The sequence below is a fragment of the Balaenoptera borealis genome (genome assembly GCF_965194805.1).
Source record: "Balaenoptera borealis genome assembly, chromosome: 9".
Taxonomy (NCBI): Eukaryota; Metazoa; Chordata; class Mammalia; order Artiodactyla; family Balaenopteridae; genus Balaenoptera; species Balaenoptera borealis.
The window spans coordinates 39027063-39053589 of record NC_138873.1 but is presented as its reverse complement, the minus strand read 5'-3'; the positions used below and the strand labels follow the sequence as shown (position 1 = coordinate 39053589).

The 26527-nt window shown below is 37.2% G+C and overlaps 1 protein-coding gene across 1 annotated transcript in view; it reads left to right on the top strand.

The window, feature by feature from the left end:
• The window catches only part of CLVS2 (clavesin 2), a 69224-nt gene that overhangs the window by 31945 nt on the left and 10752 nt on the right, over window positions 1–26527 (top strand). The window contains exons 3-4 of the mRNA XM_082406261.1: window positions 18681–18791; window positions 24635–24855. Coding sequence (XP_082262387.1) covers window positions 18681–18791; window positions 24635–24855 — 332 coding nt within the window. The remainder of the gene's footprint in view (window positions 1–18680; window positions 18792–24634; window positions 24856–26527) is intronic.

The following is a 26527-nucleotide window of genomic DNA, read 5'->3' as shown; positions in this document are numbered from 1 at the left end:
TTTTCTCAGTTATAAAATTAAGATCATGTAATGACAGACTTGTCCAAGAGGCTATGGGCATTCTGTATATCATAAACACCAAAGTTTTATTTGTTGTCTGTTGTTTCCTTATCTATGTCAGAATTTTTTTAAAAATTAATTATTTCTCAGTTGTACATTTTTTCCTAGTAATTTTTCTCAACCTTTAGATATGTATTTTTTATTCAGGTTTGGGGTTTGTTTTTTTCATGTTGGCATAGTAATCTTTTTTTGCTTTAACAGAAACATTTCAAACTAACATTATTTGGCTCATGAAATTGAAAGGCATAAAATGGCAAGTTAATTTTCAGCTTTTTCTAGGGATGGAATTGTTTCCTTAAAAATCAACTTTTATTTATGTTTCAGAGAACAACATAGTGATATATTTGGAAAATAATTTTAATTTACATCTTGAGAAGAAGTAGATTTTGTTCTTTTTGTGTCAAATTTATATAGCCACAGTAATATTAGATATAAATATTAGAATGTTGAACTGGTAGAGGGATAAACAGAAAAATGGAGCAAATTAGAGAACCTAGAAATAGACTTACACAAATATGCCCTGGTTTTTAACAGAAATGTGAGAGCTATTCGGTGGAGGAAGTATAGCTTTTTCAACAAATGATGCAGGAAGTAACTGGACATCCATAGGCAAAAAAATGAATCCTGACTTAAACCTCAAACTTTATGCAAAAATTAACTCAAAATGGATTATGGAATTAAATGTAAAACACAAAACTATAACTTCTAAAAAATCAAAGAAAATCTTTAGGATCTAAGGCTAGGAAAAGGTTTCTTAGACTTGATGTTGAAAGCACAATCTATAAAAGAAAAAAATAAACAAATAGAACCTCATCAAAATTAAAGAAATATTTACTCTGTGAAACACCCTGTTTAAAGGATGAAAAGACAAGCTACAAGCAAGGAGAAAATATTTGCAAACCACATATCCGAGAAAGAACTTTTATCTAGGAAACAAACAACTCTTAAAAAGTCAACATTTGAAAAAACCTCCAATAATAAAATGAGCAAAGTAAATGAACAGATATTTCACTGAGGAGGATATACAGATGACAAATAAGCATGTGAAAAGATGGTCAACATTTTTGCCTTTAGGGAAATGCAATTAAAACCACAATAAGATATCAGTATATACCTACCAGAATGCTAAAATAAAAACAGTGAAAATACTAAATGATGGTAAAGATGCAGAGAAACCGGATCTCTCATACGTTGCTTGTGGGAACGTAAAATGCTGCAGCAATTCTGAAGAACAATTGGCAGTTTTCTATAAAACTAAACATGCAACCATATCACCCAGCAATTTCACTCTGGAGCACTTATCACAGATAAATGAAAACTTACGTTCACACAAAACCCTACACACAAATATTCTTAGCATAATAGCCCCAAACTGGAAACAACCCAAATGTCCTAAAATGAGCGAATGATGGTACATCCATACCATGGCATACTACTTAGTAATAAAAAGAGGAAAAAATGACTGTTGCTACATACAACAAGTTTGAAGTATATCAAGGGCATTATGTAAATGAGAAAAGCCAGTCTCAAAAGGTTATATACTGTATGATTCTACTTGTATCCAAAATTCTCAAAATAACAGAATTATAGAGATGGAAGACAGATTAATGGTTACCAGAGGTGAGGGATTGGGGTCAGGTTGGGTGTGACTCTGGAGGGGTAGCAGGAGGGAGCCCTGTGGTGATAGATCATTTCTGAATCTTGAATGTGGTGAGCTACACAGATGATACAAATTGCATAGAAGTACATACAAACACACTCACAAATGAGTACTTGTAAAACTGATGTCATCTGAGTAAGCTTTGTGGATTGTATAAATATTCCATTGGGCAAGGAAGGGGGAGTGGTGCAGGGGGTCCCTCTTTCAGTTTTGCAGCTTCCTGTGAGTCTATAATTAAAAATTTAAAAATCAGTGAGTAAATAGATAGATACAAGTACCTTCTGAATAGTGAAAAAAGTGAAAATATTATAGAGTCTGGATCTCACCACCAACATCGTGTCAATGTATACTTAAAACAATAAATACTTGTTGAATGAGAAATAAACTTTTATTACCTCTTTTGAAGAAGACCATAGAATAACATTCAGAATAACGTTTTTATTTTGCATCATTGAAAGAAGTAGAATAGTTTTTGCTGTTTTGTTTTGTTTTTGAGCAGATCTATATGGCAGAGACTATTGGAGAGATAAAAGCAACACTTTTTAAACCCCAGGGGCTTGAACAGTTCCTGGTATAGTTTATTTTATTTTAGTTATTTATTTATGGCTGTGTCGGGTCTTCGTTTCTGTGCGAGGGCTTTCTATAATTGCGGCAAGTGGGGGCCACTCTTCATCGCGGTGCGCGGGCCTCTCACTGTCGCGGCCTCTCCTTTTGCGGAGCACAGACTCCAGACGCGCAGGCTCAGTAATTGTGGCTCACGGGCCTAGTTGCTCCGCGGCATGTGGGATCTTCCCAGACCAGGGCTCGAACCCGTGTCCCCTGCATTGGCAGGCAGATTCTCAACCACTGCGCCACCAGGGAAGCCCAAGCAACACTTTTTAAAGTAAAATCTACGCCTTTGGTAATATTTACTTGTAAAGGAATTTTTTGATGACTTTACCTAAAGGTGGGGGTTATTTTTTTAGAGTTAATACATAGAACTTCATGTGGAGCTTTCCATCAAATACATACGTATGTACATACATGAACACAGATAAGACCCATGTTAAAGGAATTGTAAGTAGATGATAGAAAAAAGGAATATGATCAAGACCTGATCCAATGACAAACTACATGGATGGGGGTGGGGAGAGTGTTGAAGTTGGAGAAAAGGTGTAGCTGTCTGTGTTTTGTCTCCAAAATCTCTGGAATCCACCTAAATTGTAACTCATGGTTGAGCCATGGACTATTCTAAAGATTAGAGAGTGAGTTTTTAAAAATTACACGGAACAAAATATCAGCCTAAATATGTCACATACTTCAATTTTTAAAATGACATGCATTGCCCCAGTCAGATTTACACGTTATATAAAACGGATATCTACCTGCTTTGTCACTAGTTCAGAATTGTTGTGTTCCCTTCAAGGGCAGGTGAAGGGCAAGGAATGCAATCTCTTCTACTTATGAATTGCAAGGAAGAGGTTGAAGCTACGGAGCTTTCTTAAACGCATACATCCATGCATACAGCAATCATTGGAAATAACATTTCTTTGTTCAGGAAATCTGTGCTTTCTTGAGGATTTTCTGCAACTTTATGTGGCTGGGCTAGAATTTTATTTTATTTTTTATGTATATACCATGACAGAGATTATGGAAAGAAAGACTACAGATGTGTGTGGTTGCCCTGATATGAATGCTTGGACAAATAAAGATGCTTCCATGTCTTGTTCATGCAAATTGGCAGACCAAGACTAATAGGAACTCTCCAGTTCCTGTGCACTCCAGGAGGCCTTGAGTGCATAGGAGTGCTACGGGGGGATAGTAAGTGCCAATCTTTGACATCTCCACTCCGATGAAATGCCCCATGGTGCAACAGCTTGTTGAATACAGCTTCCCAAGGAGCTTTATTTGGAGGAGGACTTTGCAGCAATGTGAAGGCAAACTTCCAGGGAATAGCTCTGGATGATTATTACTGCCAATAAAGTCACAGAAGGTAAAGCAAAAGGAAGAAGAATCCTATACAGCGCACATGAATTTCCTGTAGGTTTAATTAGAATCTTCTCAAATTGACCAAAATCGATAAGTAGCTTTGATTTTGTAATAAACACAAGGAAAGCACGGTAAAAATCTTTGGAGCATTGAATTAGAAGTTCTTTTTTTTAGAGGTACATTCATTACAAGTTTTCAGATTTTGGAGGCGGAGGGGGGTGACCATCCCAAGCTACACCCTTGCTTCCTTCCTGTTGTAAAACTAACAGGTAAGAGAACGTAAATATTCCCAGATTAGCTAAACTGAGACATCATCCTCCTTACCCCTGGCCTTGCAGGAGACATTCAGAGACTGAATGGGAGCTCCTCATTAGCAGTGTCAGACAGAGGGGCTGCCTACACCCTGAGCCTCGGCCGTGCTGTTTTTTATATGTGCTTCTTTGAAGGACACGTGCCTGAACATCTTTAGAACCTCTCAAGCTATCTTTATAATCCACTGCCTCACCATCCATATGGACACCACATAGTCTTGGAAGGAGTTGGTAGAGCTAAAAATGTTCTGGCAAATGATTGGAAAACATCACACTGGCTTCAGTGACCTCTTCTCTCCAATGCCGGCAACATGATATTGGTCAAGAACTTCAATTAGGGAGACAGATGTGTATTATAATCATTTTAAAATTTACAGGTGTCTGTAGCCTTTTAAAATGTTTTTCAGTGTATTCATGAATCTCCATTTTTTGCTCTGTTTCTGCTTTTCTATATCTCTACTCCAGTCTGAGCTATCCAAACTTGGGGACATCGCCACATGGCCTACTGCCACTTGAAATTCGACATATCACACTTCCCCTCAAATATAATCCTTTTCCTCTTTCAGTTTCTAGTACAAGTAGTGGTTTCTCAACTAACCAAGATTAAAATGTACCAGCCTACTTTCAGCCATTCTCTTGTAGGCTCCCTCTTCAGTATTCACCATATTTCTGACGAGTGTATCTTGTTTTCCTTTTATAGTTAACACCTTAATATGACTCACATTCAGCTTTGTTACCTGCATAGTGCTAATAGGCTTGACCTCATGTGTCCATCCTCCCTTTCTCCCTACTTGAAATCAAGTAAAGTAGGATATTTTTTTTTAATTTTTATTTATTTATTTATTTATTTATGGCTCTGTTGGGTCTTCGTTTCTGTGCGAGGGCTTTCTCTAGCTGTGGTAAGCGGGGGCCACTCTTCATTGCGGTGCGTGGGCCTCTCACTATCGCGGCCTCTCTTGTTGCAGAGCACAGGCTCCAGACACGCAGGCTCAGTAGTTGTGGCTCACGGGCCTAGTTGCTCCACGGCATGTGGGATCTTCCCAGACCAGGGCTCGAACCCGTGTCCCCTGCATTGGCAGGCAGATTCTCAACCGCTGCACCACCAGGGAAGCCCAAAGTAGGATATTTTGCAAGGCTTCATCAAACGAATTGGGCAGGTGAAAACATAAAAATCACTGTTTCATATTCCAAGAAATGTGCACCAGAGACACCCAGGACTCTTATTCCATCCTTATCTCCATTGGTTCCCAAGTCTTACTCCAGCCCCATCCCACCCCTAACCCTCACCACCTTATCCCTGCTGCGGGTGAGCATGTGGTAGGTGAGCATGATGGGAGGACCTGGTGGATGGATGTGTGTGTCACACATCACTTGGTCATTAAAAAACAAAACGACAAAACTAACACTCTAGTTGTTTTTTATTTTTAACCTGAGACAGAATGTCTCTACGTTAAAATGGTTGCACTAAAACATAAATATTAAAATGTCAAATTTCCATAACAAACTACACAACCCTGCTAGGTTAATGTTCCCCCAGCACAACTGCAACATGCCACTCTTCTCAAGGAGACCTAGTGCAAGGTGCACACGAACTCTTCTGTGAGACAGCTTGGATGGTTCAGGTGGCCTGCAAAACCGTCTTCTCAGCTGTGCTGCCAACACTTCTTCACACTTACCTTCAACTCCAGACGAACAGTCCTGGCAACTGGATCCCGAGGGTGGCCCCGTCTCCCCGTGTCTAGCCCCACCGCTCCTTCTCTCTGGGATGCTCTCTTCCACTCACTCTGTTGCCTCATCTACAGCGACCAGATTCTCATCGACACCCTAAGATTTATTCCAAATACTACCTCTTTTGGGAGTTCTTTCCTCATCATTCCAACTTCTGTTCAATCTGTCATCCTTTCTCTCCTTTAAACCTTAGAACATTTTGCGAACATTATCTTTCCTTGGTTTACATTACTTATTCTCTTTACCAGAATATAAATTCCTTCAAAGTAAGGACTCTGCTTCATTCGTATTCCCCTTACGTTTCCTAGGCTTGAGCAGTTTTCAGTAACTATTTGTTAGCATTAATCAATGCTTAGGGTTCTGTGTTGTCTTTGTATTGATTTTTAAAAAATATTTCTCTAAGTGTATATGTGTGTGTATGCTTGTGTGTGTGTGTGTGTGTGTGGTGTATGGTCATTTCGGAACATTTAAAAAATATAAAATATACAAAGAATAAAATAAAAGTCATCTAGTATTCTATTACACAGAGTTAACCAGGCCAATATTTGATGTATATTTCTAATTCTTTTATATTCTTTGTTAAAATAAAGATTTTTCCTGGTTTACTGCCTAATATTATATTTTTATTGTTTTCTGTTATTAAGAATTCTTTGAAAATGCCATTTCAATGGCTCTTTAGTATTATATATTATAAATATACTATTCATTTATTCATTCTTTTGTTAAATAAATTTAAATTGCTTCCAGTGTTTTCCTCATTACAAAATATGTACAAAACATTCAAGTACAGAAAATTTTGCCCCAATTAATGATAATTTCTTTATAATTTATTTCTAGAAATGGTCTTAGGAGAAATAAAGTACATGCTTTGAGGTTTCTTTCAGGAATGTTTCACCAATTTCTATTTCCTTAACAGAATATGACAGATCCTGTCTTGCCAAACCCTTGCAGCTCTGAGTTTCACCATTACAAACAATCTTGGCCAGTTTCACCTGCCTGATGTAGGCAGGAGTGTCCTGAAATATTCACTTAAGGACTTCTGCCTAATTATTTTTATAATTTGCTCTTCTGAATTCCTCTGGCTGAAGTTCTGCTGCTTCATTCCCCTTTGGCAATTTTGAATATGAGAACGTCAGCACTTCTGAATGTGTGTTACTAAAGTAGTTTAAAAGTCAAGTGGGAGACCTAATTCATTATTGATATACTGGCTGGGGGTAAAAGTAAGGCTGTCTTGCTGCAGCTAACACATAGACTGAAGCCACAAGACTCAAGGTACAGGTCATAGAATATTACTATATATTCTATTTTGATTAGAAATGGCACAATTATCTGTTAACTTTGCTTTGTGTCCAGTTTTAATAAAAGAACCTAGTGTTTTTATAAGGTGGTAGTTTTGACTTTGGGTTCTCTCCTGCTGTTACAGTTGATTGAAATTGGTACTTCATGGATTGTGAAGAGGTGTGAGAATGGCTTTGTGTCCTGTCCTCTTGGCTGTCTCACCTCTCGCATGTACCAGGCACACACCAGCAGAGACTAACTTAAATAAGTCTTGTGTCTTCATGTCAAGGCTCTGTTGCTGTGATCTGTTTCAATCTGTTTTCAACCTTCTCTGACAGAAAAAATAGCTGGGGAGAATACCAACTTATTTTGCTCATGAAAGTGAGATCTTCTTGCTCATTCAGTTATGTGATGACTAAACATGCTACAAATTAATTTTCAGTGTTGGTTTTACTTTAAGAAACTTTTTTATCTAGGTAGTGCTCTTTCGAGGAGGAATATTTTATATAATATCCCACCTTAGGTTGTCTGTATTTTACTGTACTCAAGACTCAGACATACCCTTCCATGTGCAAATTTGATGTCACTGTGTCACCAGTGTAATTTGAGAGTTTTATCTTGGTATAGGGATTTATCCACTGTAATGTACCAACATTGTGTTCCAGGGTTCCTCACAGGATGGGAAGGGTTGTACTTGAACCAAAGTTAACCAACACCAGATGATCAACTATAGGCACAAGAACACAATAATAAAACAGTGATTTGTCTGGAATTAGAATATACCTGAGATTTTGAGAAAGATTAGACAGTTCCAGCCCACAAATTTCAGAGACCCTCATCATATAGTCATAATGTACTCTCGTAGGCTTTCTCCCCATAGTAATCCCTCTGGTCTATTTAATAATTCTGATTAAGTGGCTGGGAGGGAGGGACAGGAATACTTTTGCTGACAGAGACATTTACCTAATAGGTATGTGGATTTATCCCTGGCACCTAGAAGCCAAGAGTGTTATGGATTACCTCAATACATGTGTTTGAAACATAACAGGAATAGGAAAAAATGGAATAACATTTGTGTTTTTTCCTGTGGAATTAGTGTATAACCATTATTTACAAGTGATAATTTACTGGTGAGAGAGGAAGTGAGGTTATTCTTTGTAGATTTAGGCAAGCCAACTATACTGTATTTAAGATTTTTATAACAAAATTAAAAATTGGGAAATGATGGTCTACATTAAAATTACAACAATAAGAACATTACAAAATTCTCATTTTCATGTGAGCAGATGATAATCATGTGCCGTCTTGGATGAGGAAAGGATCACTCCTTCCTTTTCTCTAGGCCTGTAGCTTTGTGAGCTGGAGCAGTCCTTGGCCACCACTGGGTTCTGAGTGACCCAGAGAAGTTTCCTCCTAGTCCTCTGGAGTGGAAGTTGGAAGACTCTCTCAGTCCAAGCAATCACCAAAGCAATGCAGTCAAATGCCTCTGCCTTCAAAATGTTGGTGTGAGACCTGCTCTCCCTACAGCACATGTCCACTCACAGTTTAAAGGACATGGTAATTTAATACCTTAGAATCCTATAGCAGTTTTCCTAGTTATTTGCATTGAGAAGATAGAGCCCCCCCATTGAGTCCCTCTGAGTTTTCTTTTATGTTCCCCAGAAAGGAGAATATCAGGCAACATCATTGCAGTGGGGCATCATTTCAAATTAACTTAAAAAAAAAAACAAAACAGAGAACACCCTCAGACAAAACTGAAAAAGAACAAAGCTAGCATATCTCTATAATGGGAACTGAATTTTATAAAAGGAGAGTGACAGGGCAAAAGAGACATTTATTAGGAGTCGTGGTGCCATAAAATCTTCTTTAGCCAAATATTGATGCATATAGGATGAAGGAAAGTGGCTATTTTTTAAAATAGAAATGTCGTAAATGATATGCATTTGCCTTTGGGTAGAGCACATTCTGTTGGTCACCCTTAATAGAAATTCATGTTGACACACTTGTATTCATGATAGACACTTTAAACAATAGCTGACGTTTTGCCAGAGATGTTAAAACAAACAGATACTGTAAAGTATGCAAATGAAAATCTAAGAACATCAATTTTCAAATTTAAAAATTTAACCTAAAAAGTTATCTATATTTTAGTGTGTATTTGGATTTAAGATTTTAACCTTTATAAGGGTAAAATCGTTTCAAAATATATTCATATCTCAAAAAATTTTAATTCTAAAAAGAGTGCCACTTATTAATGGGAAATTAATGTATCCTATTCATCACTCTTTTAAATGATCCATCATGGTTAATCCATGTTTCTTCAAACACTTATTAAAATTAAGACACTGTTTTCTGAGGAATCATAAAAATTTAAATCTGTAATTTACAGGCATTTTGTTTCAGAGATTGCTCATCAAATAAAAAGCTTTGCTAAGTGCTTATTTTGAAATACAATGTGATATATCTTTGAAGGCTGACTTGTTTCCTGAAACAGGAATTCACTAGTCATTTTACCAACCATTCGCTTATTTTTTTCTCTTTTCTCTGATGACAAACTCTAAATGTTAAACAAACTGGTTGTAGAAAATGTTAATCATTATTGTTTCCCTACATATCAGAGCAATTACTTCTTTTTGGTGAAATTTTGTTTCTACACAATTTTTTCCATCTAAGTTCCTTTATTTGATGCCTACCTGGAGAGCATGAGGTTTTAAGGGACAGTTCGAAGTTAAGAGGATGGAGATGAAGCATCCTCCTGCATGTGTACAATTTCAATGTAAACTCTCTTATCTCCATACCAGGGTCAAGATTCTTTGTTTTCAATATGTCATTTACATTCATTTACATATGGCTTATTACAAGTTATGAGACAGGCACAGAAAAAGACATACCAATTAGCTGATAATTAAATACTTTCCTGTCTGTCTTCTTACAGTTTGGCAGAAGGCACTAGTTAGAATGTTTTGGTAAAAATTGTTGTTTCCCTTGTGAATGCAGTTGAATGACTTGCCTGGATCTGTCTGTCCACTACTGATGACACTAAATATATGGGATCACAACTATAGTTCCATTCTTTTCAGTTCAGTTCAGACACTACGCAGGGTGCTAGAGTTGGGAATGGGAGCAGGGCTTTGGAACTAGAACAAAGATGATTTCATTCAGGAATATTAACCTTCTGAAGATGGGTACAACATGTAGACAAATAGCTAATACAACATTCTAAAAGATGGATGTGAGGTATTAAAATACTATTTTACCATCTAGAAAGAACACCATCAGTATACATATTTAGCAAAACATGTATGGTTAGCACGTCAAAGCAGACCAATCGGGTTTTTTTGTTGTTTTTCAGATACAAGATGAAATTTTACTCATAATGAAGAAATGAATCACTGTAAACTAGACATTTTAAGAAGCTGACACATACCACAAATATCATAAAATCTATACAAATAACATCATATTCTTAATAACTACTTAACACCATCTTTCATATCTTTTTTCTCTTCATCTTTTGATTGCATATTTTTTATGCTTTCTTTTCAAAGTTTTTATTTTTATTTTTTTAACATCTTTATTGGAGTATAATTGCTTTACAATGTTGTGTTAGTTGCTGCTGTATAACAAAGCGAATCAGCTATATGTATACATATATCCCCATATCTCCTCCCTCTTGTGTCTCCCTCCCACCCGCCCTATCCCACCCCTTTAGGTGGACACCAAGCACCGAGCTGATCTCCCTGTGCTATGTGGCTGCTTCCCACTAGCTATCAAAGCAGACCAATCTTAAGAAGTCTGAACATATCTGAAGGAAGCTAATGTTGATCCTACCTAAGGAACCAGTAGTACCAACTGCTACAATCATCACCTACTTTCTATACCTACTCATACTTTTAGAGAAAGTGATATTGTATATGTTGCACACATATAAGCCATTATAAAAAAATCTATTATCATAATTTCAGACTGTTAGAGTTTCATGTCATCTATATAAAACATAACTGAAAAGAAATGGAGGCATACCCCAAGATGCTTAGAGTATTGCTTTTGTCTCTAGGTGGTAAGGTTATGAGTGACATTTTAAAAATTATATTTTATTTTGTGTTCAAAATTTCTACAAAAAGCGTGTTTTATATTTATACTAAAAGCATCATAAAAGAATAGTCCAATATTTTTGATCCTAGTATAACTTCAGAGGTAGAGTTGTGGAATTAAAGGTGTAATTTCTAGGTGCTGGTGCTACAATTTATCACTAAATGCATTTTGCCATAGCGCATATAGTAGTTGAAACTAAGTGCTACAAGTAGTGCAAGAAAAGAGGAAAAGAAAAACAAACATTAAAAAAGGCCAAATAGATTTAATTCTGAATGGGTGAGTTACAAATACAATTTTTGCCTATGTTCACATTGAGGACAATTCTTAAACCCAGTTGATAAGTTTAAGAAGAAGCTGAGGAACCCTAGACAGTCTGGTTTAGGAGTCCTAGACAGTCTTACTTGTGAAACAAGACCAGAGTTGTGATGTAATAATAGAAAAGTTCATTTTCCTCACATTTATGACCTCAAACTTTAATTACAACAGAAACTATATTGATTCATGTTCTCAAATCTGACAATTTACTCATAGTAGTATTAATCTTAATACACAATTTTTATATTTCATCAAAATCAGTTAAAAATTTGAGTTACATGCTAATCGTTCAGATTCTCTAATTTTTTTTTCTTGAATAGCTAGATATTTAGGGCAAACGTATTTTTTTTGCTAGAAATATGTGAATAATTCTCTTATGTATATTTGATAGATATAAATATGTTTACCCCTCTATATGATTCCCCATGGTGCCAAAGTCTATTGTGTCCATAGTGCTTATATGCCAATGAGGAGAAGATCAAGGCTTTGCTTTGATTGAGCTCGTTTTGCAGTTGTTTGCCATGGCAGTCAACTCTTAAGGAAACCCACATATTACATGCTGGAAGTACTTCCAAATCCATCTCCTCCCAAAGAAGGGTAATTATTTGAGTTTGTGGGCAGCAGCGGCTTGGAGAGATGCTGAATTCCACTAGAGCTTTGGCGGGTCAAGTTTCCATTAACTGAAGAATTCAGACCAGACAATCTGTACCTCAAGCACAAAGTATTCTGCTCAAGGAAAAATGAATGGAAGTAGGTGAATTGGCAAAAGCTTTTGGAAGGTAGAAATTCTATTAACTCTTTTCAGCCCATTTTGGCTATATTCTCACTAATTGCAAAGCACTTATTTCCTTGTCTCCAGTGAAGAGCAGTGTGGCCAGAGCCAATGATCAACATACTGTATATTCTTAATATTTTGATTATTATTTTGTACTATGTAGTGTTATTTAGGGCCAAACAATTGCCCAATAAACTATGTCATAAAATTACCACCATGGTCATTTCCACATGTGTAAAGTGGGAGTTAATGTGGTAGCTCAGCACCAAGAAGGTGGGCTCAATGAGTGACACCAATGGTGAGCCATTAGCAGTCCTGTTAAATATCGTTCCCATGTTGCAGATAAAGAAATTGTAGCTCAGAGAATATAAATAGTTTACTTAAATAATAAATATCAGAACCTATTTCATTTAATAAATATTCATCTAGCTTACACACATCTACACATACACAGGTTTTCAAAATGCTGGGAGTATAAGGATGAATCAGACACAGTCTGGATCAGCATTCAGTGCCCAGAGCAGAAATCTCTCTGGATAGTTCAAGGAAAAATGGATTTAAATGCAGTGAGTGAGTGCTTAAGACCTCATTGGAAGAGCAGGAGGAATGAAAATTAGGGAGGATCGTGACTGCTCTCTTGGTTTTGAGGTCACAACCCTGCAGATGTGATTCAGAGGTCAAGAAACTGATGTCTTCACCCTCTTAACTGCTGATGTCCCAGCAGACTTTTACCTTCCAAATGTGGTAACTAGAAAGTGGAAGGTGGTATGCAGATACCACTGTAAACAATTGCTCTTCTAGAGCTTGCGTAGCAGCTGTCATTGCACAGGAAGGTGACTGCTGCCTCCCTTTAGTCCTTTACATCCTATTCAAGTGCATCTCATTGACAGATCTCACCTAGTCAGAACCCTAGCTAACACAGATTCCTGTTTTAGCCTTCCATCCCCTGCTCTGTTAGGTGGGGCATGAAGTACGTGGAAATGGATGCCAGGTCCAGCACCAACAGACCATATGGAACACACAACCTCTGCACTCAAAGAGCTCACAATTTAGTAGTGGAGGCAGATAAATAGAGACAATTTTAGTATCTCATGGCAAGTGCAGTGATGGACTTAGGCACTGTGATGGTAGAGATGGGCTCTTATGTGAGAGCAGTGGGATGAGAAGTCAGGAAAAGGATCAAAAGAGCTTCCTGGAAATGATATTGCCTGAGCTAATTCTTAAGGGATTAGTAAGAGCACATGATACAAAAAGGGAGGGATGCATATGGGAAGGAACAGAATCAACAAGTTATAAAACAACATGTGAACATGAACAGACATGAAGGGGATGGGGGGAAGTGACATGGTACTAAGGAGTGGAATGGAGGTAGTGGGTTTTGGATTTTACTATGATCACATTGGCATCATATGGAAGGTGAATATGAAAATATGAAGCTACACAGAGGTGGGGGCATAAATACTGCAAGACTTGAGGTGTGATCAGAAATAAAGGGGATCAGACTTCTGGTTTCCAGTTCCTAATATAAACAGCTTGGAAGTCACCACTCTGTCCTCACAAGGAAAAAACTGAACAGACTGAAAAATCAACAACTATTCTTAGATCTATAAAAGTGGTGTGAGGACACAGGGCAATCCCCTACCCCCCAAGATTAGAGAAACAGGTGAATACAGGGAGTCTTGGCTTATTGGGGCAGAAAGTCATGATCAGAAACCCACGTGGGAGCCAATCTGGGGAAGGACAACCTGAATTGTTAATGACGAATTGCTGGAGGCTCATTGTATAAAATGCAGAGAGTTAAAAGCTCCAGGGAGAGGGGCAGGTATAGGGGGGCCCTCCACACTTTTGTGAGATTTACCTCCAGGATCTTGACCAAGTTCTCCCAGTAAATATTTGAGAAAAATCCCCTTGTGTTTGCATCAGGAGGAGGGAAAAGGAACCATTTTTACATATGCCGTAGGACTCTGCTCTACTCACCAAGGCTTGCTCTCAGGAGAAACCAGGTAACCAGAGCCTAACCTGCTGGGGTATTATTAGAGCTTAACTGACCTGCGGGGGAGGGAAACTCCCAACTTTAGTCTTCCACATGGGAAAAGGCAAATACCCAACTCCAGGTACTTTAGCCATCCTGTTCCACCCAAGCGGGGAGAAAAAAAATCAAGAAACACTTGTGAGTTAACAGTCCAGAGGCACATGATCATTAAAAGCCCAAGAGCTAATCCACTGGACTATAGAATGCTTTACCTTCCCCCACGTCTTACCATTTTATTACTGAAGGCCTTTTACAATAGTTCCTTTTACCTGGTACATCATGCCTGGCTATCAAGAAAAAATTATAAGTCATAACTGAAAAAAGGTAGAAAACAAAATTTGAAGAGACAGGGTAAACATCTGAATGAGACATGGCAGGGATATTGGAATTATTAGACTGGGAATTTTAAACTATGATTAGTATGCTAAGGGCTTTAATGGATAACTAGATAGCATGCTAAAACAGATGGACAATGTAAGCAGAGAGGAGGAAATCCTAAAAAAGAACCAAAAAGAAATGCTAGCGATCAAAAACTGTGACAGAAATGAAGAATGCTTTTGATAGGCTTTTTAGTAGACTGGACACAGCTAAGGAAAGAATCTCTGAGCTTGAGGATATATCAATAGAAACCTCAAAAACTGAAATGCAAAGAGAACAAAGGGAAAAAAAAAAACAGAACAGAATATCCAAGGACTGCAGGGCAACTACAAAAGGTGTACCATGTGTATAATGGTAATACCACAAGGAGAAGAAAAAGAGGAAGGCAATGAGTGATATTACAGTGAGGAAAGGAAGGAATCAAGTATTATGTCCTTGTTTTGGACTTTGATACTTTGATACCTTTTTAACACAGAGAGTGTTAAGTCAGAATTTTAACCTAGGTCTACTTGATTGCAAAGTCAGTACTTTCCTTTCTCTTTCACACTGTCTCAGTTGTGATTTGGTACTGACCAAGTCATTCTGTATCCAAAGCTGTGTCCAAGGAATCCATGGCATCATGTGTAAGTTATGTGTTTACACGTGTATATTCTTTGTTCACAGTAGAAGAAGCATGACCTTCAAGTGGTTCTCAAAGTTTAAAAATCACTGAGCTAAGACTTCTGGCTTAAAAACCTGATAGCTGGTGTTCATTCAGTTTTGTTCTAGAGATCAAATGCTCACTCAGGAGTATATTTTAAAAGTGTACTAAGTAGTTCTGCTTTAGGTAGTGCTGTTGGTTAAAAATTCTTAAAGATCTCCCTGCCATGAAGCACCAAGATGTTGAATAAATCACAATAAAAATATGTCTAGATGCTCTACTGAACTCTGGTGAACATAAAACAAGTCCCAACAGAGACAAGCACATGGAGTCTACTGGAAAGAAACAGAATAAGGGAAGCTTGAGTGGTTCTGGAGGCCAATGTTGACTGTAGGAACCCAGAGTTTTGGAGAGTAATGATTGCTGGGGGTGCACGGTGGGCAGGAGCAGATGTGAGGCCTGCACACACTGAGGGCAAGTTGGGGACTGGATGTGAGAACCTGCATTCCTCCAGGTGCTGCATCCTCAGGGAAAGGTTGTGCTGGGAAAATCCCTGCTGGCCAGGAAATGTTTAAGGAACCTCTCTGCCTCTCCCATATCCAGGGATAGAACCTGGTAGGAGCTAATATAGATCTTGTCGGGAGAAAAGCATCCTCAAACTAGCTCTTTCAGGATTCCCAAGGATTAATATTAGCCAAATATGATCCACCATAAACAAGATATCATGAACAAGATCAGCAGAGATAACAAATTCAGGCCCCCAAGGACCCAGAAACAAAATACCTCTGTGTAAAATGGTTATGTTATCAAACAATGTTATTAATGATGGAATTAAAATGAGCAAAGACCAAGCAACTAACAAATTAAAGTGTCATGAGAATCTATTTTACACCCACTAGATTGGCAGAAGTTAGAAAGATGGATAATACCAAGTGTAGTATGTGCAGCAGCCAGAACTTTCCTGCATTACTGGGGGAAAGAGGAGTATAAACTGGTGCAGTTTGCTCCTAACAATTTTGTAAAGTTGAACTGTATACACTCTATGACTCAACGTTAACACTTTGAGATAAATACCCTGCACGTACACCTGAACATGCACAAGAGACACGTCTGAGAATGAAGTCTGCAGAGCAGCTGTGTTGGTGATAGCAAAACAAACCAAAAATTTGGAAAACAACGTGCAGGGACAGAAGAAAATAAACTGTGGTGTTCCATACAATGGTATGCTATACAACAGTGACAATGAACTATAGCTATGCACAACATGTTTAAATTTCAAATACAACGAACCGCAAAAACACTTACGCGACCACATTCACTATGACATTTTTATAAAGTTTAAGTACTTAAAAAACTTAACAGTATGTTTTAAGGGATATATATATATATATATATATATAGCAAAAATATAAAATATAAAAATAAAATATGCAAAGTAAAAATAATAAATATTATATTTATAACATTTATAAAATAAAATATAAAATATTGAGATAAGCAAGAGAAATGCTTATATATGAAATACAATGTGAAAATTTTAAATGTGGGGAAAGTGAAAGAATATATAAATACAGTGATCTTCAAGGTTACCAACTATATTCTACTTCTTAAGCTGAGTGGAGGGCACATATTAGTATTCTCTTTATTGTATATACATTATTTATCTTCTTTTTATGTATAAAAATGTCATAATTTTAAAAGATACTATGAATCATATATGTATACATATATCCCCTCTTTTTTGGATTTCCTTCCCATTTAGGTCACCACAGAGCATTGAGTAGAGTTCCCTGTGCTATACAGTAGGTTCTCATTAGTTATCTATTTTATACATAGTATCAATAGTGTATATATGTCAATCTCAATGTACCAATTCATCCCCCCCCATTTCCCCCTTGGTATCCATATGTTTGTTCTCTATGCCTGTGTACAGTAGAAACTAACACAACATTGTAAAGCAGCTATACTCCAATAAAAATTTTTTTAAAAGTAACCTGCTATGTGGAAGTCAGATGTATTTTTTCATATGAAAATAAAAGGATATTTAGCTGAAAAAATAAAAATAAAAAAAATTAAAAGACACTATGTCTGCATTTCTACCTGACTCATTTCTGTTTTTGTAATACTCTTTTGATGAATGAAAGCTACAAATTTATAAAAGAAGTAAGAGACTGACATAAAACAAGACACAGCTTACGAATGTATTTATTATTTGAAGTACTGTGGTTTTTTCATAGTGTGTTATTCTCGAAGATAGAAATTTCGTTGCAGAAAAAATGTTTGTTGACTCTAAAAATCAATATATAAAATCACTAATTAATTTCTAACGCTCATAAGTGTCCCCTAAAAACAAAATAATTTAATGATGTTACACCATGCATGTTTTTAAATCTTTTGAATCTTGTTCAAGAGAAAATTTAAATTAAGAAAATAGATCTACAATTATTTCAGTTTCTTTTCTTTTGTTCCTGTTTATGTTCCCAGTAGAATCTAGATGTAGGCCAATTATTATGATGCCACTCGAGAGACACTTCTAGTGGTACAGTTTTCTAAAGGAGACTTTTGTAGTCAGTTCAGCATGGAATTTTGAACCAGTAGCAAAATCTAGGTCCATTTATATGGAATCCGTAGCACTGTCAAATGTTGTAATTTATTTGGCTTAAGGATTCTCTTCAGATTTTGGGGTGGACTTGAGATGCACCTATTTAGTCACAGAAAGGAGGAAAATACCTCTATGTCGCTTCAGATGCAGACCTTACATGGTTGAGTTCTTGCTGAAGAAGAGGCTGGCTTTGTGATAGCCCCGTTTTCCTCCTGTTGGGTGAGCTCAGAGGGTTTGACTTTCCTTTAACTTGGCAAAATGCAAGTGCAAATTTCTTACACTACAATTCCAGGTTTTAATTTTGCTTAAGCATGTTTCCTTTTTTTGGTAGTTGGAATAAGGAAAGGAAAGTGTTTATAGTAAAGCTGGTAATAAAATAAAGAGAATAAAGTGAGTTTTGATATCTGACCGTCCTCACATTATAGATAACTACATTGAAATTTAATAAAACATTTTAATTTAAGTACATTTTAATATACACTTATCTAACATAGATTCATTATTTGACAAATTTCTAAAGTCTTTTACTTGTATTTCTTGGTCTATAATGACTGTTAGCAGTTTGCAGGCTTAAAACGTGGCACTCCTAAAAATGCTGAAATTCCTATCAACAACCTATTCTTGAGAAAGATGTGCTTTATTACATATTGCTTCAGTTTCTGTATGAAAGTTACAATGTTTAATTGCAGTGAGGTTCTTCCTTCTTTCTTCTCCTTAGCTATGCAGATAATCATTTAAGTGTGCAGAATAACAAATTTGTATACCATACGGCCTTCCCTAAACCTTCTCAGTGTTTTAAAGCGTGTTTTGATTTTTTTCCCCCGCCATGTTACTCTAGGATAGTTTCCCAGCACGATTTGGAGGAATTCATTTTGTCAACCAACCATGGTATATCCATGCCCTGTATACCGTGATCCGGCCTTTCCTGAAGGAGAAGACTCGGAAAAGGGTATTTGTTTCCTTCTTTGTTTTTTTATTTCCTTTCTGCTCCCCCATTCAATAAATTATGATGCATACTGTATGTATAACATGTCCTGTGGTAAAATGTGTTTCTGTATTGAATATAACTGTAAAAGATAACATAAAAGATATTTTACAAAATGTAAAAACTTGTGATTAATTCTGAACAGTGTATCTGTGAAAGAAATACTTAAAAACTAGCTCTCTTGCTTTTCCACAAATGGGGAGAGCATTTTAGCACATTCATTATACATTAAAGCCTCGGTTTAAAAGTACAAAATATTATACCATGTTACTATATTGTTATTGGTACACTTAATTTCAAGTAATATACAGACAAAAGTTATAATTTTTTATGTTATAAATAGGTGTTAGTTATTTCACAATATGTATTACATTGAATATAGTGAATTTTGTGATCTCTAATATAATTTTGTAGTGATTGTCATTATCAATCACACATTTCAGAAAGAATACTAATGTGTAGAAATTTTAATATCTCTTTAAATTACAAGTTACTTGAATTCCAAGATTCAGTTTTATCCAACAATGAGGATATTCAAAGTATGTTCCAAAATAATCATTTTTCTGAGAATAAGAATATTTATATAAATTATTTAACGCAGTGCATGGCACATTGTAAATACCAAACACATTTATCACTATTGATAATATTTTAAAATGCATTTTAATGTACATTATTTCATTTTATCCTCCAAACATCTCTGAAAAGTAAGCTTAGTAAGCATCATCTCCTATTTAAAAGCTGAGGAAAGTAAGTCTTAGGATGGATAAATAACTTGCTTATTCATTTACACAGCTGTAAAGTTGTAGAGTTAACATTTGAATCCAAATAGCTCTGCATTTAGAGATATTTTTGCCACTGTGCTGTGACCAATTTTCAAATGATTAGTTCCACAGTAAAATATAGTTACTTCTAAATCCATATGGAAGATAATTTTCCATGTTTCTCATGAATGAGAAGGCACTTCAGGTAGCTCAGTGCCATAAAAGCCTTACTGTGAGTGTGAAAGTGAAATCATTGTTAGTATGTGTTGGTGTCAAACATTTGTGAACAGGGAGTTTTCTGTTTATGAATTTGTTGAATATGTTTTAGTAATTTAGGAGGAAGAATTCTGTAAACAATTATAATTTATATTAGGAATTATTTCTACCACCAAGATTCATATTAATTTACATTTTATAATTTGGAAAAATGTATTGATGTGCCTCAGAAAAAACACTTTCAGCTTTGTTTTATGAAGGGATGATCAGGTAATCCAAAATATCTGCTGGGGGCTTTTAGTACAAATTGTACTAGTGAATGCTTTTGTAGTGTTCACGCTATGCCGCGTGCTGTTCTAAGTACTCTTGGTATGTTAATTCATTTAGTCCTTCCAACAAGGCTTTAGGGTAAGCATTGTTATTTTCCTCCTTTTATAGATGAGAAAATGAGGCATGGAAGGTGAAACCATTTGCTCTAAATCACAGCTAGGAGGTAATAGAGCTGAAAATGTGGGTGTATTGGGAAGACTGTTCCAGGTAGAGGGACTAGCAAAGGCAATGGTCCTTAGGTAGAAACAGGCCTGGAATATTTGACAAACAGCAAGGAGGCCAGGAAAGCTGGAGATGAATGAGCTACTGGGGAGGATAGTAGGGGACTGGACGGGGAGGAACGTAGTGTGCCCGCTCATAGAGGGTCTTGTACACTGTTGTAAAGATCTGGGCTTTCAGTCAGAATGAAATGAGGAGCACTTGAAAGACTTTGAGTGCAGGGGTGACTTGTTGTGACATGATTTTGACATGATTTTGCTCTGTTGAAAAGACTGAAGAGTATCAAGTCTACAAAAAAAGGAAAGCTCTAGGTTTGGGGGTTATTTGATGGAATTTGATGATTTTGACAATGCCTACAAGAATGCCTTGCTAGCACTATTCCAGATGGAACTGAGGTATTTGAATTTTACCATTTTAATTAAAACTATATGACTTGGAAATTTTTGTATGAGAAAATAATTATAGATTGAAACACCTTTAATTTTTAAGTATATAATCAATGCACAATGCAACGCTATTATATTTCCTTACTGGAATCCCAAGTGATTCAGCACTACAATATTACTCAAACAAGTTATAATACAGATGCTGTAAATCTATGTTCTGAAAAACTGGTAAAAGGAAACCTAGGAAAGAGTCGTGAATCATCTTTCACAGTAGACATTTAGTTCTTCATTTTCTTAAATTAAATCAGACTTTGAGTTTCCAACATGCTGGGCTGATGGGAATGTCAACCTTAGGTGTCACAGGGGTCTCTTCTTCTCAAAATTTCACCAGTGTCTGGAATCTTTCATGTAGAGCCTAACTTCCCATCCATCATGGCCACTTTTGACATGCTCACTGTTCAAGCTAGTATTAGTTCCTTGAATTAAGGTCTCCTGCTCCCAAGCATCTTTACTGAAGCCAGAACCCAATGGCTAGGTTTCAATCCACTACCCTAGTGCACTCTTCAGCTGGTCCACAGATGTGGTCCTGCCACACCCCAAGAGCTGACAGGAAACAGGTTTTCCTGCTAGATGTCACAAATTTCCACTTCTTCCTCAATCGTGGGCTTGCTATTCTATTCCTTGCTAATTCTTAAAAATATTCTACCCTCTTTCTACCATAATTATGGTCAGCTACCATAATCTCTTCAATGGCATGGTTTAGGAAAATAAAATTAAAAATTTTTTTAAATTTAAAAGTTCAGCCTAAGTATAATTGTAAGGTAATCTGAGGCAAAGGAGACCCAAAGAACCAGACTTCTTGCATGAAATGGAGGAAGAAAAAATATGTACGGGGGAGAATATAGTAAAACTTCAATAAATGATGAGACAGATGTGTGCATGGCATATTGCAGGAGGGTGTGAGTAGTAGGAGATGTGTTAACAGAAAGAGTTCATAGAGGATCTTATAGGACTTACTCTAAGAGAAAGAGGAAGCCAATGGGGGATTGTGAGCAGACTAATGTGACCTGACTGATGTTTTAACATGGTCATTCTGGCTGCTGTGTTGAGAATTGAGTGTTGGTGGCAAGAGTGGAAGTCGGGAGAGCAAGAGTGGAAGTCGGGAGAGCAAGAGTGGAAGTCGGGAGAGCAGTTAGGAAGCTAGTGCAGTAACACAGTGTGAAGGATGATGGGAGTTGAGTTAGGGTTGTAAGGGTGGAGTTGTTCAGATGTTTGAATTCAGGACAGATTTTGGAGGTAGTACCAAAAGAATTTACTGACAACTTAGATTATGAGAGAAGTAAAAGATGAGTCAAATGTTTTGGCCTGAGAAACTAGAAGCATATTTGTACGATTAACTGACATTGAAAATAGGGAGGAGTTGATTTGGGGGAGAGAATTATAAGTTCAATCTTGGATATGTTAAGTTCCATTTACCATTTAAGTGGAGGTGTCACATAGAGCGTAGAAATACCAATATGGAGTTCAAAAGAGAGGTCTGGATTCAAAATATAAATTTTCAGTGTATGGACAATACTTAAAGCCACTAGACTGAATGACATCACCAAGGAGTGAGTATAGTTAGAGAAGAGAATAAATCCAAGAACTGAAGCCTGGAGCTCTCTGATGTTAAGATGCTGAGGAGGTGAAGAATAACCAGCAAAAGAGTCTGAAAAAAGCATCTATCAAATAGAAGGAAACCAAGAGATCCTGGGAGAAAGCGTTTCAATGAGGAGAGCCATCTACTATATCCAGTGCTGCTGAGAGTTTAAGAAAAATAAGGACAGAGAATTATTGGACACTGAATTTAGCAGTGAGAAGGATCTTGACAAGAGCTATTTTCATGCAATGGTGGGAGGCAAAGCCTATTTGGATTCGATTCAGGAAAAATGGGACAAAAGTACTTGGACAATGAATATAGATGACTCCTTTGATGAGTTTTGCAATGAAAGGAAGGAGAAAAATAGGATAATAACTAGAGGTAAGATCAAGAGAGGTTTCATGCATCTGTATGGGGGGGGAAGGGAAGAGTAGAGTTGGCATGTTTGTTCTTTGATGGGAAAGATACAGAAGAGGAGGAAATTTGATGATGTGAGAGAGACAAGAGAGAATTGTTTGGGAAATATAACTGAGTGGAAGAGAGAATGAATTCTAGTGCACAGGTGGAGGGGTTGGCCTTTGTAGAGTTTATTCTTCCATTGTGCTGGGAGCAAAGGCAAAGCATATGGACACAGATGCTAGTGGGTGGGTCTCATCTGGTTGCCCTATCTTTTCAGAGAAAGAGGAAACAAGGCCAAAGCTGAAAGTGATGTTGAGGGAGGAGGGAACAGAGTGTTAGTGAAAAGAGAAGTAGTGTGAATTACATTTACTTTTCTAAGGATTTATTGCCATAACTCTTGCATGACTTGAAAGAGAAGGTTTCTGACATGAAGTAGTACATCTGATGAAATAAAGGTTGTATACTTAATAAAGTAGGGATTTCAGGTGCTAGAACTTAATTTTCCCTGGAAAATTATAAGAGAGAGAGAGAGAGAGAGAGTGTGTGTGTGTGTGTGTGTGTGTGTGTTTTCCTGTTGTGCTCTGTAAGTAGGAAGGGGAAGGTGTAAAATTTGCAATTAACCTGATTTAACTTGGGGCAGACAGTATCTTCCACTGCTGTAAGCCCCACATTATGTATTCCACCAGCCACTTGCCGTGATCATTTTGGCCAGTGACCAGCTCTAAGGTGCTTTTATACTCTTCCACAATTTGTTGAAATTACTTGTTGACTGGTGACTGCCATTCCTCTCATTTTATTTGATATAGACTAGTCTTTGTTTTCCAGTATATTTACTTCAGTGGATTCTAAAAGTATGGAAAGCAAGATGAATGTCTTAGCTTGTTCATCTTGCACCTGAAGTATGAGATTTCTAAGCCACTTATAAATTATAATCTTTAAATAAATATGTAAGTTTATATGAGGTGACAATAGTACTTTATCAGAGAAGACTGATCTGAAGTCTTGAGATTGAAATGAAAGAAGAGGAAAGAGGTAGCAACTTATGGAGAAACAGATCTTGAGTATGTAGCTTAAATAACTCTCCAGTTTAACAGAAAGCTCTATGTAGACAGTGATAAGAATAATTAACAGATACACACAGCTTTACAGTTTCAACTCATTATTCCATTTCTGATTTGAATGATAACCATGGAAATCTGTAGCAGAGAAGATGCTGGTAACATTGTAGAACATTGGTCCTTTGGGATGTGAAACTTATGTCAACTTTTCATTGTGATGATGCTAATCTACTTTTATTTACATCACATACTTTGTATTATAAAGCAGTAATTTAGTGGTTACAGTATTCTTATTTTTACTGAAGAGAAAGAGAAAGCCATACTGGTTACAGCTTTTGGGTTTAATAACCTGAATGGGCTCAGCAGTTGTTGAGTCCTTATGAGAAGAGTCTTTTGACAGCATTCATTATGCACATCACCAGCTTTGTACAGCTAACACCAGGATAATGTGCAGATCAACATGCACATTAGATTCTGCTCATGTTCCCAGCTATGAAGCAGGAAACTAAATTTCTTGTTCCAGTTCTTTAAACCAATAACCATCTGACCTTCTAGAAGCTACCTAAAATCCCTGAGCCTCAGGATTTTTATATGAATTATTAGGATTACAGAACCAGCCTTCCTGTTTCACAGAGTAGATGAGGGGCTTATATATTTTAACAGACATGGAAAACTCTTGCTTTGGCTTTCCTATCCTCAATCCTTCATCCCCCCCACCCCCCGCCCAGTTCCCAAAATCTGGATGATATTTATTCTCCTCTTTGTGTTTTCTCCCACCCTCTTCTTGCGTTTGTAGATATTTTTGCACGGTAACAACCTGAACAGTCTACACCAACTGATTCATCCTGAGATTTTGCCCTCTGAGTTTGGGGGAATGCTCCCCCCTTATGATATGGGAACCTGGGCAAGAACACTGCTAGACCATGAGTATGATGACGACAGTGAATACGGTGTGGACTCCTACAGCTTGCCTGTGAAGGAGGTAGAGAAGGAACTCTCCCCCAAGTCCATGAAGAGGTATGCTGGAGGTCACTGGGAAGTGGATTGGGCCAGGGTGGGGACACCTGATACAACTCCAGATTTTATATTTTTCTGAAGTAGATATTTGGCGACACTTTAAAGCCTTTCATGCTCCTGTGATCGGATGTCTAAGGAGTTTCAAGTCAAAGATAAATTCATTCAAGGTCACCTCAACTCAGTGTTGCTCCAAATTCACAGTCTAGCTGACCCCTTAGAAGTCAGCCAATCCAGTGGCTTTTCAAACTGTTCTTTAAGGTTCTGGTTGAGTGTCTCAGGGCAAGCAGGTAGGGGGTGGGGACCGTGCCCATCTCCACTGCGGTGAGACTGACTATCTAAACAATTTTTTGGACTTCTGTGTAAGATTTCATTTGAAGGAGGGGATCCACACAGCGCGCGCACGCACACACACACGCTTCAAACACTAACATTCGCAGCTTACGTTCTTTTTTCAGCATCTCTGCCAAGTTTCTGTTTAAAAGTTTCTGTCTAGCCATTCCTGAGGCAAGACACTACTTCCCTACAGCTTTAATCTTTACAGAATTCATTGTTGAGTCAGAATCTGATTTCCTGCTTTGACTCTCATAGTGTTATTAGGTCTGTTTTCTTTCAGTCAGTGGGTACCTATTCAACACATGCTCTGTAATAAAAACTTTCCTAGGCGTTTTGTATCCAATATGGGTAAAACATATGTCCAGCCATAATCTACTGGTGATCGAGGGCAGCGGGGTTGCCAGACACACACAAATGCATAACTGCCTCTGAGTTTGCATTCTGTAGCACACCAGAAGACATCTAATTCTTATGCTACCCCAGGCCACACCAGCCCAGGGTTCATTTGGATAACAAATATTATTTCTTGGTTCATTTCGTATCCAGGAAATATAGGAACCACAGCTCCTACAAGTCTCTCTTCACCTAATTCAGGGAGGACACAAGGGCATCTCCCATGTCACTGCAAACACTATCTTGCATCCTTCTCTGAGGAAAGCCTTAGGGTCATTTGGTCACCACTGACTCATGCAGTGGCATCTTTGAGACTGGCCTCTTTTATTTGCTGCTGCAGCTGCTGCTGTTCTTGGGGGGCGGGGTGTGATACCTTTCTCGCCCCAGGCTGCTCCACAACTCCTTGGAGAGAACGGAAAGGCCAGGAACATCTTCGGCTTTAATTTCTCCACTAATTGACAAGCTTATCTTTAAATCAAGTTTGGGCTTTTCAACTCCCTCCTCTTAAAACAAGGCTTCCTAATTTGAGTTATATGCTCTTCTCACCAAAGGGGTTCATTGATGGACTCTCAAAGTGGTCTGTAAAGTGATAAAAGTTGTATTCAAAACTGTGTGTGTATATGTTTGAATGTATGTATGTATATATAGATATATAAATGTATATATAGTGCATTTTTTTTCTGGAGAGAAGGCATATTTCATCAAATTCTCAAAGTTGTCTAAGGCAAAAATGGTTAAAAGCCATTGCCTAAGAATAGGTTCCTGCTGATAAAAATTAAAATTCTAACAGTGATAATTGTTACAATCTACCATTTTTAATAAACTTCTCATGAGTTAGGCCCTTACTAGGTACCTTTTTTGGTAACATTCACTTATTTAATTCTCACAGCAACCTTGTTAAACAGATATTTGTGTCCCCAAAGTCACATAGTCTATATGTAATGGA